The 15,879-nt window shown below is 39.9% G+C and overlaps 1 protein-coding gene across 1 annotated transcript; it reads right to left on the bottom strand.

Moving 5' to 3' along the window:
• Window positions 1–3,444: 3,444 nt before the first annotated feature.
• On the bottom strand, window positions 3,445–15,412 carry gtf2a1 (general transcription factor IIA, 1). Its single transcript, XM_061812514.1, has 10 exons — window positions 15,245–15,412; window positions 12,056–12,157; window positions 11,616–11,841; window positions 11,385–11,449; window positions 10,616–10,691; window positions 10,367–10,491; window positions 9,036–9,140; window positions 7,887–8,156; window positions 7,702–7,791; window positions 3,445–6,477 (listed from the first exon to the last, which is right to left on the bottom strand). Exons 1-10 carry the CDS (start codon window positions 15,272–15,274, stop codon window positions 6,370–6,372), a joined length of 1,197 nt encoding a protein of 398 aa, XP_061668498.1. The 5' UTR covers window positions 15,275–15,412; the 3' UTR covers window positions 3,445–6,369.
• Window positions 15,413–15,879: the final 467 nt, after the last annotated feature.

A 15,879-nucleotide genomic window follows, 5' to 3' on the forward strand; every position in this document is an offset into this window, starting at 1 on the left:
TTTGTATGTGCCGTGCAATTAACTGGTGAGTAGTTACCTAAGCTATCTCTTGCCCCAAGAGAGCGGAGCTAGGTGCCAGCACAGTGGCACGGACAATGGATAGATGGTTGATTGACTGACAAATTAATTGAAGTTCGTTTCAAACAAACAGTACAAAAAAAAACAGGACAACAATAAAGAAAACCCAAAATATAAATGTCCAACGGTGTAGGCCTATTGCTAGTCTAAAAAGGAGTAGGAACCAGTTAAACCTCACATTATTGTATTTTTCCTGTAAAATAACTACTTGTTTCTTCTGAAATTGCAACTTCAGAATTACTTGTCCCTGCAATATTATGACCTTAGTGTACAACTACAGCCTCGTCTTGTACAAATTTATTTTTTAACACACATTATATATTAGATATGCCATATTTTCTAATGTTATTCTAGTAAAATTGGTGACAGACACCCATGCACCCAAGTACACCATGGATAACTCATACAAATGTTTACTGTCAACGTTTTTGAGGCAACTATCAGTAGGTGGAATTTATTAGGTATCTGTGTGTGGCTTGTGGTTAAGCAAAGGTCATATTTTTAATTTGTAACACTATTTGACGTATTCAAAACAGAGGCAAATCTTTGTCCCCCAAAAGAATGGGATTCAATTACAAAAAATAAATACGCTGCATATTTTGGAAATGCTCAATTTACTACAAATTGGACATAGGTATGACAACCGCAAATAACTTCAGTCAGAGCCTCGACTTTGGAATGTAAAAGTTGTTTTTCCAGTGCGATGGGGTTTTTTTCCACCCTTTCGCGGAAACAAATGACTTAAACTATCAGCAGAAATACATTTGCCCTTTAATGAGAGCGCTCAAAGCAAGTACCGTCAAAACACACACACATGCACGAACTTGTGTGATAGTTATATAATTAAATCGGAGCAGACTAATATTATGGGAGACAGTAGCAGCTTAACATCTGGTTGGAATTTCACTCGCAAGGTGACATTCTTTTTGTCTTTCCTGGAAAGGCCGATCAATCCTGATATTTATGGAATTCTGATGATTCAGAAAGATATTTGACTAATCATCCTCAGAGCATTGACAAGATCTTCTAGCTTAACAACAACTCTAAGCGTTTCCTACACCTTAATACTACCGTGGTGCCAGTAAGGCCACTAATATGTTAATTAGTAGTTGTTTTTTCTTGTAATGACCAGTCTAACATGTTACTATTTCCAGATCAGTAAATCAGATTAAACTTACTTCAACATTTTTCTTTCCTTCCATCTCGGGGAAGGACGTCACACACACTTAGGGGCCAAGTTTTCAGTTCATGTCCATTGCAAGCAGACAAACAACAAAGTGGAAAGTACAGACACTATTTTGAGTTAATGTCCATAAAGAGGCAAATATTAAGGTTAGTTGTACTGCTGCAAACATTTTCATTTTGGCACAGGGGCAAATTTTATCATCCTATGTTTATCCAGTTTTTTTATGACAGTAAATTTCAGAAGGTTCTTCCTTGGTCTGTGGTGGAAATCAGTTGCATGTTTTTTTTTCACGTAATCCTGTGAACAACTGAACAAACCACACTGAAATACCTCAGAATAATAATTGGATTTATTTTCACTTTGACATCCTCTCGTCTCCCTGTCTGATTTTCCAAGTAAACCCGAGCCTTTCCTTCAGATGATTGGCTCAGAACTGGACTATCTTGCTCTTCTAACACCAGATGATGTTGGTGCAGTCCAACTCAGAGAAATGTTGGAGTGCTTTCGAACCAATCAGTGTTGGGAGATTTACTCTAGCCTTGATGGCTCCAAGAGCAGTTGTGATTTTTAACTAGCCATGCAGCTCTTATTCTTGGGAACATAAAATCCCTGCATTTATGACGTCATTCCCTGCACTATTCCACGGGCCAAGAGGCACGGACAGCACTCTTGCGGGGTCAAGTTGCCGCCTCTTGCGTAGAAACCTCTAGAAAGTGGAGGAGTTGCGTGACCAAACCACTAAGTGAGTATCAGTAAAAGGTTTCATAAGACCAGGGTGGTGGTGGTGTCTGGACTTTACATTTACTGTTTTATCTGGCATCTTAAAAGTTTATGTATGGGGTTTTGTACATCTGGCGCATAAAGAGATTGGCCAGGTGAGAGTGAGGAGGCCCAGGTAAGCAGATAATGTTTGCGCTTGACACCCTTGAGGCCTCATTGTAAAACCACCAGCTCAGACTCCTGGGGCGGGCACATACAACACAAGGACCCACTTCATCCCAAGCATTCTTCAGTTGTTCGTCCTGTAGCAGGCTTGAATAATAAGCCTTTTGAGATACAATCTATGATACAGTGAAAAAGTGACAGCCAACCTCAAACCCTATTCAAAAGACTGGACTGGAGTTCCTGATTTAGCTGTAATCCCAGACAGCGCCACACCTACGGGCAATGATTACCCACAAGGAAACACACAAGGGATTTTATCAGGGGCTTTGGGTTGAGAATTAGGGAGGGAATGCAGACAGACAAGCCTCCAGACGTTGGATTAGCTGGCCAGAAATGTGGATTTGAAAGGCAGGTTGGAGTACATCTCATCAATGTAGGACACTGATTACTTGCATTTATAGCACACAACCCTTCAACAAAGGACTTGGAAGCGAATCCCCCAGCCAAATAACCGCAGGCAGCGGGCAAGGCAATGTTGTGTCAAATATAAAAGGTAGACAAACGGTTAGCATGAATTAGCATTAGCTAACAGTATTAGGCTGAGGGGGAAAAAAAAAAGCAAATGTCGTAAATTAAAGCATTTGCAACACAGGGTATTCACATTCCACTTGTAAACATTTGCAAGTCCAAAAAGTTTCTGTACATAATTTAAACTTTTGTTGTTGTCATTTAAAACACTAAATTAGTTCGGTGGCCGCTGGCAATGAAAGCTGAAATTCTCTTCATCACCCAACGTTGACAACTGGGTGCTATGTGAAAAAAACTAAAACATTGAACATTAAAGCATTTGCGTTCCAATATTCAGTTATGCTCAAATTAGATTTACTCCTTAAAGTTACGTGCACATTTTAGGTCCATCCTCAAATTTCACCCAAAAGCTGACTTGCCTGAGCTGTTTGTAAAGAGCGTATGTTTCTTTACCCGCTGGCAACATCTGAGTGCTGAGGACTCTCACCACCCTTTGGTTTTGGGGTCATCGTTCATCAAACACAGAATGCCCAGCAACTCAGCATTTGGCCTTTACTTATGTTGAACTCAAACCGGCCAGTTTCACATGAATGAGTATACCCCAACATTCACAAGTACTTGGAGCATACCACACTGCAAAATATTGGCAAGTACAGTATGGGGTATTGAATGAAAGTGTGATTTGTCACACCCCAAAATGTAATGTCTGCATAATGTTCCAAATTCAAAACACAATGATGTACTTGATTTCAAATGTAATTTATAAAACATTTTATTGAACAATACATTTCAACAGCTATTAGAAGTCACAACAGAGCCAAGGTGACATTTCTCAGACACCCTTCTTGCAAAGTACAAGAAAAGCAGGAGTACAAATCAAAAAAGGCACACTCACCATTGAAGTACAGTATGTGGGAACGACCATGACTCTTGTATGAGCCATCATTCACACAGAGCTACTGTATAAAATCAATTACTTGAATTTCTGGAGAAAAAAAATGTCACTGCTTTAATGCCAAAAGACATCAAGGTTGCTCACATGAACACATAAGAACATTGTCTTGCTTCCTTCTTAAGGTTTATGTATATCAACAATATAAATGTGTGAACACCACTAACCAGTCAGATGACTCAACAGCTCTCCCCCCAAAACAAGTACACTGGTACCTCTACTTACGAAATTAATTCATTCCGGAAGTAGTTTCGTTATGTGAATTTTTTCGTAAGTAGAAGCGCATTTTAACATGTAAATAGCATAATCGGTTTCATGCCCCACGCCAAAAATAAGCATTCATAGTACATAATGTAAATAATAATACAAAAAACTGGGTTCATTTATCTTTGACATTGGGCGACAATGCAGAGAGAATGGTGAGTGACAAGGAAAAATAATCGTGGGGGATGGAGGAGGAGGCAAACATTTTGAGGGCTGAGAGAAAACGTATGTACGTACGAATGTACGCATGCGCACAATTTAATTCCACTAAATCAGGGGTCGGGAACCTTTTTGACTGAGAGACCCATGAAACCCAAACATATTAAAATGTAATTTCAAAAGAGCCATAAATATTTAAAAACTAAATACTACCGTATTTGCACATTTATGTGACACCCAACACTTTTAGAGTACAATAAGTCTCTGAATTCTTTCAAATAACAGTGTTACGCTGTTGTTAACCAATTTTGGCAGAAGTATTTCTTAAGATTAATGCGACCTCTGGTCCTGCATGGTTTCATACATCGTTAGATTAAACATGCAGGCGTTGAGATTTCCATCCGTTCATCGTGAACGTAATTCTATTTGATTTACCATCATGATGATACGATGGTGAACAGTTCTTGCCAACATAGGCACGTGTTTTATTTGTTTGATTATCTTGTCTTTATGCAAAGTTGTCAAAATGTTTTTTTGGAAACATCAAGTACGAATTTTTTGGCATACTCCCCATGGCTTTCCATTCCTCACAATTGATAAAGCACCAGCAAAGCTATCTGAATTCCATTCACCTTGTTGGGTCCAAAAACGGATTTGCTCCTGACTAATGGACTCTGGAAAGTAGGCTCTTGACATGCTTTCTTCCAGCTGCCCCCGCAGGACATTTTGATGCAAACATAGTAGGGCGCGTGTCAAAGTGGCACTTTATATTTGAGTATTTCATTGTTGTAATTTTGTCATTATAATTTAGACAAACAGCAGAACCTTCTCTCTGTCCATTCTTGCCGAAAGCTGCGGAACTCATCTTTTTTTCTTTGGGCGATCTTTGTTGAACGGGTTTTCACAATCGAGTGTCCAAGAGAAATGAAAAGCATAATGGGTAAGATTGTCTTTCCTAACCAATGAGATGCCAGGAAGATGCTACGGCGATAGCCAATGGGAGAGCAGCTCTATCGTGCCACTTTCAAAACCTCGATACAAGATGTTTACGTTTGGTGGCATTATGGGGCTGTGAATCCACTGCCTAATTTTTGCTTTTCATATCCTGAATTTTCCTTCGTAACTGGAGACATTATTTCCCAGAAGGTGTTTCATAACCTGAATTTTTCATTACTAGAGACATTCGTAAGTAGAGGTACCACTGTACTTTATTTCAAATTTCAACAACAGGTCACTAAAATCATTTTAGAGAAAACAAACCCCATTTGTAATTCTTTCAATAGAAAACGCGCCCGTTTAAAACTCCAGACTAAAACACAAAGGGACATCCAAGATGATTAGGAACAATGTCACAAATCTTTGTTCAGCCAACAGAAAAAAAGGAACACTTATTTAGATTGTAAGAGCACAGTTTGGTGCCGATTTAAAAAAAAAAACTAAACACCTTGTACTACAATGAATAAATACAAAAAGTAGCGTCAGCGTTCAGCAAAAGGTGGCAACCTTTAGGGGAGGTTTAAGGGGTGCTCAGTGATGCAGTTGACAAACGCACAGGCAAAGTGAATGAACTTGATTGCTTTAAGCATACACAGAGAGAACGCAATTTAAAGAACGGTTCGAACTTCAGCCATGGCTCTGCTTCTATTTTGCTTAGAGGAATGACGCTACAGAAAAGCTGATAAGGGGGAACGAATAAAACAAGTTTGGAATCATTGCTTGTTAGATTTAAAATAATGCCTTCATGCAGGTATAAATAATTTTAAGTTCAACATTAACTTTGTTATAACCCTTCAATTTAAAATTAATAGTTTAAAACTGACAGATTAAACGCTTAACTCCAATATTTTTCAGAAACAGGACTTCAAAAAGAAATTCAGAGAATGAAGAAAACAAAAGTGACGCCAAAACTTACTTTTGGCAGACGTGAAGGCAGCAATCTTAAATTTGGACTTCAGTGTAGACAAGTTGAAGATGTCTACCAACTAGGAGTGCACTGAGACACTTTCAACGTCAGCACACACAGGTCCTCAGTCATGTGAAAGGATGTGTGGGAATTCATTCAGGTCAAAGCTAGGCTGAGAAACAAATAGTGTTCCCTTTCGCTGTTGGTTTCTCATCCCTCAAGGCTCGCTTGCCGATTGCCAACCAGTGACATCCGATTGGTAGTAGAAGACCTTGCAGTCCTTTGTCAGACCCTTACACACTTCCTGCAATCAAATCCAGTCGCAGGATATGGAAGGATATTGATATTGTCCATTAACTGGATAGGAGTAGTAACAGAGTTCCTGCTTCCGTTACTTCACTTGGTCTTCTGGGCTCACCATTCGGCATCCCCGATGGCTTTGGAGAAGACGTAGTCTCTCCCATTAAGATTCATGATCCCGTCCTTCAGGTGAAATTTCCATTTATTCTTACTTCTGTGAATCTATGGACAAAGTTGTGAAAGGTAAATGAGTGTCGATACTGCGAGAGAGGTCTCAGGGTTGACACTTGAACAATGACCACACGTTATGCCATCCCTTTATTTGTGGCTGCCATTTTCACCATCTAATTTATGAACAACCAGCCAGTCATGAATGATCTGGGACTATTATTGTGTGTACGAGCCAAGTAAAAAAGAATTCTTGGACATCAGTTGAAGAGTGGGCTTTGTAATATTTCAAACCCACTTGCCACACTGAAATGAACTAAAATGCCTTTAAACCATTTCAGCCGCCCAATAACATTGTTTTGCGTTTGCAATGAACACCTATATTTTACAAACATAAGAGAATGCAAACAAAAACTGGTTACAAAGACAGTGGAATTCATAAATGTTGAGCTAGTAAGCATGCAGTGAAAATATACAAAACAATTTTCAAGTGTGTCAATTTGCGTTTGCAGTGGAGGCAATTTGCAGGATTTTTTGGAGCGCAGTGGTAGAAGGCTCCAGAGAGTTTAAAATTCAAACAAACTAATCTTGAGTGAACAATGTGAATGGCATCACTTCATGCTTCATTCCATTTAGTGTTTTTTACCATTCCTTTCCGAGTTTAGTTGGGCACAACTTCACAAATAATAGGCGGCACGAATAAGAGATAAAAGAATGACTCAAGTAACAATTGACACAAATCATGCACTTTAAACACTATTTAATTCCTCCCAGCATGCTTTGTGGTACGAAGTACCTCCTTAGAGCTGCAAAGCATGCTCAGAGTACGTAAATAGCATTTAAAGCGCATGTTTTGTCCCAATTATCGACAATTATTGAGTTGTTCTTTTGTTTTATTATTTGCTAGTTATCCTATTCTGTTTGCTGTGGTGTGATCATTTTAGTGTTGATGTGACACCGTTAGCGTGAACAACATCATCTCTAATGACCTGCTTACACAGGCAGTGTGTGGGGCAATGTAAGCTTCTTCTATGTACAGATGTAAAAAGTAATTATTCCACACTGCCTTGTGAGCGTCATCATATGGTAAGGTATACACACTCAAACATGTTCTACCATACATGCTACCAGTGTAACTAATAAGTGTGTTCCAAGTGTACTTCATTGGACAAGTTGTACAACAATTCTGCACATAAGGCATGATGTCCATTTGAGAAATAAAAGATTAAGCAAGTACCAGACTATGACAGGCTAATGTAAATCTCAATGACGACGCACCTTGTCATACTGACACACAACTACATTCTCAGTGTCAAACAGCTCCTGGTCTTCCTCATCACTGACGTCATCGCCGCTATTCAGTGGCTCCTAAGAAGTGGAAAAAAAAAAAGAGCATGATCAACAATGACCCGTGGACTACTCACAACAATAGTGAGTTAAAAGGCAATAGGTACTCTGTTCACCTCTTCCACCTGCCCATCTTCTCCCCCATCTTTGTCTTTCTCCTCTTCCAGGTCCTCATCATACTCTTCTTCCTCATCCTCGTCTTCATCTGACGAGGTGTCTCCAGCGCCGTCCACCTGCAGCATCATGGGAGGCTGAGGTTGACCCGGGGCTGCCTGTTGAGCCTGGCTCTGCACCTGGGCTTGTGGCACTGCCCCCTGGGCCTGCTGAACCTGCTGCACCTGTGCGGCCTGACCGGGCTGAGGTGCCATCGCGGCAGCCTGTGTCACCTAACAGGGCACCAACACAAGATGAGAAAGACAGCTTTGTACTCTCTTGCCTAGATGCTGCTGCCATTAAATGGCACAACAATAGTGCATCTGTAAAGACTTGGATTTTGGAACTCATGGTACGAATCACACTATGGAAATGCAATAAATAAATTGCAGTAAGCCGTTGGAGTCATGCTACTGTTTAGTTGCCATTGAGGTAGTACTGTTTCCGAGCCCCGCCAATCCGATCTCGCTCCTTCCTTGGCTGGATGTGTAATCTTGTTTTACAAGCAACAGAAATATACAGCACTGTATTTTAGCAAAGGAACAAATGCTAAAAACAAATGGTCAATTAAAGTAACTAAAATCCAGTGAAATCTTCTCTGCAATATACGAAACACCACAGAATATATATAACAAAATATAATTTCTAAGTCTCTCTCAAGTGCCTTTCCAGTTAACTTATGCTATTTATTTACTTGTCTATCAAGTAGTATTTTCTAGTGTATCACAGGGGACGGTGTATAGTCTATAAGATGTGCTTATGAAACACTATGTCTTTACACATTCTCACGAAGAAAGTTATGTCTGCAAATATTCTCATTCACCACAGTCATTTTGTGGTATTCATTGACTGGATTGTAACTGGACTCTTCTGGTTGTCTTCAAAGACTTTGGTGCATGAACTGATGAATACTGCCCAGATGAGAGGTCAAACGTCTTCTAAGACAACCAGAACAGTCCAGCAGCGACTGATTGAATGCCATGTGGAAGAAACTATACTAATAGCAGGAAACAAACATGACATTCATTCACTGAATACACACCTCCAAAATGTGAACAGAAAAAAGTAGGAGGCTGCTTGACATTGAAAAAGATACTTTCAAGCATGCTGACCTGTGTGTTGCCCTGGACCTTATTTCCGGGAGCTAGGACGATCTGTGGCTGCTGAATGATGACTCCTGTATTTTGAGGAAGGCCTCCTTGTAGAGGAGCCAAGACCTGAAAACAGAGCAGTGAAACAAGTCTGCTCAACACAACTAAAATCAAAACAAGAATTTAATTAAATGGGGAAATAGCACCAGAACTCTGGTACAGTCTTTGTGGAAAAAGTTTGTGATAGATTTCAGGAGAAATGCTGACCAAAGTAGTATCGTCTGATTCACGTTTGTTTTTCCAAGTATTTCCGGTCCCTCAAGTTGATTCTACTTCTTTTAGCACAAGCAGACTCTTTCCCAAAACAATGGATATCATCGAAGTGTATTTCCATAATGCCATTCAAAAAGTTAAAGCTTTCAGAGATTGTAAATCCAGGGCCCGCAATTTAAACTATTTAAAGTATAGGTTTATTTTTACATTATTTGGGTTCCCACCTCATAATACTGTGAAGAAATTACCGTTTACTTCTCAGTTTTTCCAGAAAAAAGAAAGTAATTGGGGTCATATTAAATCAATCAAAATCCAGGGAGTTCTCAGTTTAAGACGTTCTCGACTTTCCTAGTGGTAAGTGAAGTATCTTATATTTTTTACTTTAAAGTATTTTGGTTTTTCTAAATGAAGTACTAACACCCATCAATTTCTGAGCCGCTTATCTTCACAAGGGTCACGGGAATGCTGAAGCCAATCCCAGCGGTCTTCGTGAATTTTGACTAACGGTGAAATCTGACTTGAGTCAAAATTCCAATTAAGTCGCTACTGTCGGAACAGATCTCAGTCGTAGACCAAGAACTCCTTCTATAGTACTTTCAAAATGATACCTTAATTTTTTATACTTTGTTTGGAATCCCTTTGCTTTAATCACTGCCTCGATACACTGTGGCATTTTGGACATTATTGAACCAAACTGAAGCTATTTACTGACACATGGGGAAACTCGTGCAGGTCCATTGAGTTTAGTGGATGACTAGTTTGTGAGACTCACTTTAAAACTTTGGAATTATTTCATCATAGTATTCTAACTTTTTGAATTCCTTATTTTGTGGGTTTTATGAGCTGGAAGCTTAAATTATTAAAACAAAAATAAATCAAGAAATTGTTTATATAGTTGTGCCTGAATCTAAGACCTATGCAAGTTGAACTTTTTGAATGTAATTATAGATATAAGCAAACTTCCATGATGTTCTAAAAGGGTCTGCAATTACCTTGCAATCAGTTCATTCTCACCTGGTGTACTTCACCAGGCGAGGATGAACTGATTAAACTGTGTACGGAAATGCTGGTTAGAGTACCTGCTGTATGACTGGAGCCTGGACTGAGCCAGGTTGCATTTGTTGTTGCAGGAGGATTGACTGCGGTGGCTGCTGGATGATGTACTGAGCCCCGTTGGGTGCACGCAAAACTTGCACAAACTGACCTAAAGAACCACAATACATCAGGACGGTTGTCTGATTCATTATGCAGCCCATACGAATCAGCTTAGCATGATTGTACCGAGGCTTTTAAGTTAATGAAAACAAAGTTTAATGTGTGGGCCTTACCTGAGCTGGTGATAAGCTGTGGGTAGGGTGTGACACCCGTCGGCAGAGCAAGAGCTGCTTGCGTAGCTGCTGCACTCTATTGGAGGAATACAGCATGCATGTAATCGAGTTAAGCACATTTACACAGGTCGTAATTTGAAAAACTATGATGGAAGACACGAGCCGTGTTGAGATCCTTTTTTTATTTGCAATTTTGCAAGTATTCGCAAGAAGAATATTAAAAATAAGTGCCCGACTGATCATTTTCTTTATATTTTGCAGGACATTGAGCTGATTCATTAATCTATAGAAAGAATGTAATTTATTTGGCCCCTTTACGCTTAAAACAATTTTATTTGCAGATCATTGGACTCCTTTAGGATTTAACAATCAGTAAAATTAAATAAAAATTGATGTTAAAATGTCAAAAAAAAAAAAAAAATGCCAATTTTTATCACTTTCCAAAACAGCTCGTATTAACTTCCTGATTAATCAGCCGATATCAAAAACAACAAAACAATGCAACGTGCTTCTCTTAACTGTGTGCGCCTTCACCTGTGCCAAAACTAAAGTACGTAAGTACAAGTGCATACAACTTTCATAATGGAAACAAGTTGAGCACGCATAGACATTTTGCAGTGCAAACAAGTTTAGCCAGCTGTTCACCTACTTTCCACGGGCACAGTGAGGAAAAGAGAGCACACAAGGTGGATTGTGTTGTTCTGACCAGTCAAAAAGACCACTGAAATACTTTTGCTCATCATGTTAAAATTCCGTGTTTACTACTTGCCATCCCTGTTGTTGTCATATGCTGTAGAATCTTGGAATCTGGTACAATAACTTGCTGCTGGGGAGCTGCACAGAGAATCAAGGTCAAAATACATCATGTAATACAATACACAAAACAAAGCCATACAAATATTTTCAATTCAACTAAGCGGAGACATTTGGTAATGCCGGATGCATTTGCCTTGACATTTAAGGATACAAATTAGAGTACTCCTAATTCTTTTGAACCAACCTTGTTGCTGTTGGGGAGGCAAGATGACTTGCTGGGGCTGTGCTGGCTGTGTCATTTGTTGCCCTTGTTGAACTTGCTGCTGTGATGGTTGTTGTTGTTGTTGCTGCTGCTGCTGCTGCTGCTGCTGCTGTTGCTGCTGCTGCTGCTGTGCAGCCTGCAAGGCTGCCTGCTCCTCAGTGTGGAAGCCTTCCACTGCCTTGGACTGCAGCAGTTTGCTCTCCCATAGCTGAAATGTAAAGAAACGAAAATAATTCAAAGAAACCAAATGAAACAAATTTAGTGTTGCAAGCTATCTGCGTGCTCTATTTATAAAATTAAAGCCTGTTGCAACAATATTGTTACTGCTTCTACCTCAGTTGCTGTATTGTTTTCTCAAAGTTAGGATACTTGGTTGTTGTGAAAACAACTGCTGTGAAAGCATGTTGGAACAAAGCATTTACCGTTTTCAGCTCGAGAAGCACTTGCTCATCCACCCCCTCATCAAGGAACAACTCTCGCACCTCATTGATCACATCCTCAATCACAGTCTTGTACAGTTTAAGCTTCAAGGAAAAAAAAAAAAAAAACACAAACGTTAAAAATTTCATCTGAAACTAAAACAGCTAATCAAAGCTGTGTATTATAATGTTATCTCGACAAAGACTACAAGAAGTTCTCTGATTTCGGCTGGAGCCATGGGGATGTATTCACCAACTTGAATATACCATAAAATCTCATGTTCAGTAATATTTAGCAGGGGGCCCATTAACTCAAATTGTGGTAGGAGTGCTAAAATCTGTGGTACACAATGATATAGCAGTCACTGTGATTAGACGGACACGTACATACCAGCGCGCAATCGCACTCGGAAATCTGTAGTCGAGCACGAAAAATAACGCATGTAAAATTTTTAGAAATACATAGATATTGAAAGACGTCGCTTATTTTGTGTAGTCGTGACCAATGTTCCTTAGAAGATGCACCACTGTGCAATTGCGCACTTATCGCACTCTCAGCGCACATGAAAACCAATACAGTGCAATGAACTACACGGAAACACGGAAGCACCCAGTCTCTGCTCAGCCTACAACTTGCTAGTTCACCGCTCCTCTCCGCTCTTGAAGAGGTACACTCATAATTACAAACAACACAGAGCCGCAACTTTATATCTGCAGGCATGATTGGTGGACCACACCCGTAACTTTATATCTGGAGGCATGACTGACCACACCCGTAACTTTTTTCAAATGTGACTGGTATAGAACTGTACTGCATGATACTGGTCACTGCCAGTGAGGTTATACCTGTTCCATTGTCAATACACTACAAATATTAACTGTTATTACGAGTCATATGTAAAAAAAAAGTTAGAAAGACTTCTGATTTCAGGTGAAAATACAGGACGAACCTCAAAAGCACTATAGGGTTTAATTAGACATTTTCTAAACACTTGTTCAACTGATCAATGTTTCAATACTTTTTGCACTACTTGCTGTTCTCTAACAAGGAATTGAAAGGTAAATTCCCCCAAAGTTGTTTAATCCATGAAAATGGAAGATACCCACTTCTATGTCTTTTTCTCACTGTTCAAGACTCTCAGAATCAGAACCATCGTTCTTTGCCAAAACACAAGGCATTTGTCTCGTATTGATGACACTAGCATAGTGAGCACTTCACTCTGAGAACATCCTGTTTGAACCTTAACAATGGCATGTTATTGTTCACCATTTGTTGGACGGTGTCCTTTCAAAATGTCAACAGCACCAAGAGGATTTTTAAACTACCAATTAACTCTTAGCACGTTTACTTCCAGTTACCATATAAATGCATAAAGACAACAAAGGAAAACATGTTAAAACTCTAAAGGTTGATGCAAAACAGTGTTTTCAGTATTTTCAAGGGTCTGAACATTGACACTACTCCATATATACATCAAAAGAGACAGAACACATCAGAGTACTCTGAATGAACTTTTGATCGGTTTTGGGAACGGTATATTTTTCCTCTGTGAAACCAAATGAAATTTAATTCAGTTTAATGTGTTATGCCAGGTGACCTTTCCACCAAAAACGCTGTATTACCATGCATTAGGACCATTGTAATTGAACAAAAAATGCATTGGTTGATTATTGGATCTAACACCCATTTGTGTTAATTTTGTCTTCAACTCCTTGTTAGGCTACAGCAAGTTGTGCAAAAAGTACTAGAACATCGAACATTTGGAGATTTAAGAGCTTGTAAAATGTCAAATTACTGTATAAAGTTCACTTGCAAATGTTACTGTGCGTTTTAGGAACCTTATCACTCGGTCAAATTAAAGCAACAACGCATAATATTCCCCAGTGTATTAAGTTGATGAATATGGACCGTGACGGGTTCCACCCACCACTCAATCAAACGGCTACAGTCAGCTCTACAGTAAATGAAACCCTAAACGTATTAACGGCGTCTTTGTAATACGCTCGTTTCAGACTATCAAGTGATTTGAACACTAAGCCTCGTGCTTAGGACGGAAATTATTCGAGGACATCGCCTGTGAAATTGCCACATTCAACCTTGAAAACAGACCGGAACACAAAAGAGGTGACAGTCCTCTCCTAACATAAAAAATACAAACACATCGCCCGGCATTGCCGCGACTTCCCGACGCGCATACACGGATCTGGCCTTCCCTCCCCCTCGGCCCGGGCTGTTCCTCCACTATTTAAAGGTTTAGAAGAAAAGTCGGTGACGTAGCGTCGAGTAGCACCTTCCCATCCCGGCCAGTCTATATAGAGAGCCAAGATGGCGCTATAAAACGAGGCAGCGGCGAGGGAGGAGGGCCAGAAGCAGAGAGAAGCCAGACGTGGAAGCCATTTTATGGAGCAGCTCGACAGCCTAGCACAGTTTAGAAACATGGGCCTTAGTCGCCAAACTGTCGTGTAACTTGGCATTTTGGAGAAGTTAGAATAGAATTATCGATGGAATTTCATTTTTAAATTGATTTGGACTTTTTTTTTTTTTTTTGGGGGGGGGGGTGCGCGGCTTTGTTGCCATCAAGTCGTGGAATGGTGGAAGATGATAATGCAGCAGCACAGGGAACGTCGCCCTCGCGATTTTCACCTACTTTATTTCATCACAAAGAAACTATAGGTTCGCGGTGTTTTTCGAAGTGCTTTGCGTACATAGGTTTTTAAAAAAATAATAAAAAAAAAGAAGCACGTTACCTCGGCCGTTTCCCCCTTTGGTCACTGCTTACCACGGGATGACATACAAAATGTCACTCGACTACACTCAACGCCATAAACGAAGACAATGTGGCCATATTCAGCCTACTAAATCAATCATCAGGAACATTAAAAATGCCAACGGATGAGATGCAACCTGGCAATTGAGCAAGAGTCAAACATGTCACAACTGTTCAAATTTGACTCGGTAACATCTGTTTGGGTGAAAACATTTCCTAACCTGTATGCAATAAAGAAGTTTGATTTAAAAAAACTGATTCAAATGTCTAATTGGTGGAAGCTAGTTTAATTTTGTGATGCTGGAGTGTATGTAATGGATAAATAAATATGATTCGATTAAGTGAAAAAAAAAACGTGTTCAACAGTTCTCAGTTAACTTTACCCCCATTTTCCCCGTTGACAATCCTTGAGATTGATCCTTACCACTGGGTTCGAGTTAGCCGAGCTCGCCATTATACCCGTAGTGTAAAAACCACACGGAAATGGGCGAGAAATAAAGAGCCAAAAATGACCAAAAAAAAAAAAACCTTAAAACAACTGGGAACGGTATTCTAAAACAGCCGGCATTACTTTTGTAAATAAAACAGCTTTATCGGTCTTATTTACAATCCCGGGCTGCGAATCCCCAGCCGTCCTCCGTCCCTCGTTGTTCTGCTTTATATACTGAGCGAAGGAGCTGCGAGTGCGCGAGACATAGGGCAGGGTCAAGTCATCAGTATCGCGAGATTACGAGCGGAAATGACACAATTCTTGAAATGCATGCTGGGAAATAAAGTTTAAATTAAGCATTCACGCTTCAACGGTTTTCCTCTGCTGTAGCACTTCGTATTCCAATGCTTACTAATTTAATACATCCTTTGAAAACTAACTGTTGTGGGTTCGTATCCCACTGGGGCCTCCACTCCCTGAGAAGGGTTGCGTCAGGAAGGGCATCCAGCGTAAAAATTGTGCCAAACATATATATGCGTTCATCTGAGATGATACGCTGTGGCGACCCCGAAAGGGACAAGCCGAAAGGAAAACAACAACATATGAAGTGTTGAGTCAGACAAAATTCA

Source organism: Syngnathoides biaculeatus, chromosome 23, assembly GCF_019802595.1.
Source record: "Syngnathoides biaculeatus isolate LvHL_M chromosome 23, ASM1980259v1, whole genome shotgun sequence".
Classification (NCBI taxonomy): domain Eukaryota; kingdom Metazoa; phylum Chordata; class Actinopteri; order Syngnathiformes; family Syngnathidae; genus Syngnathoides; species Syngnathoides biaculeatus.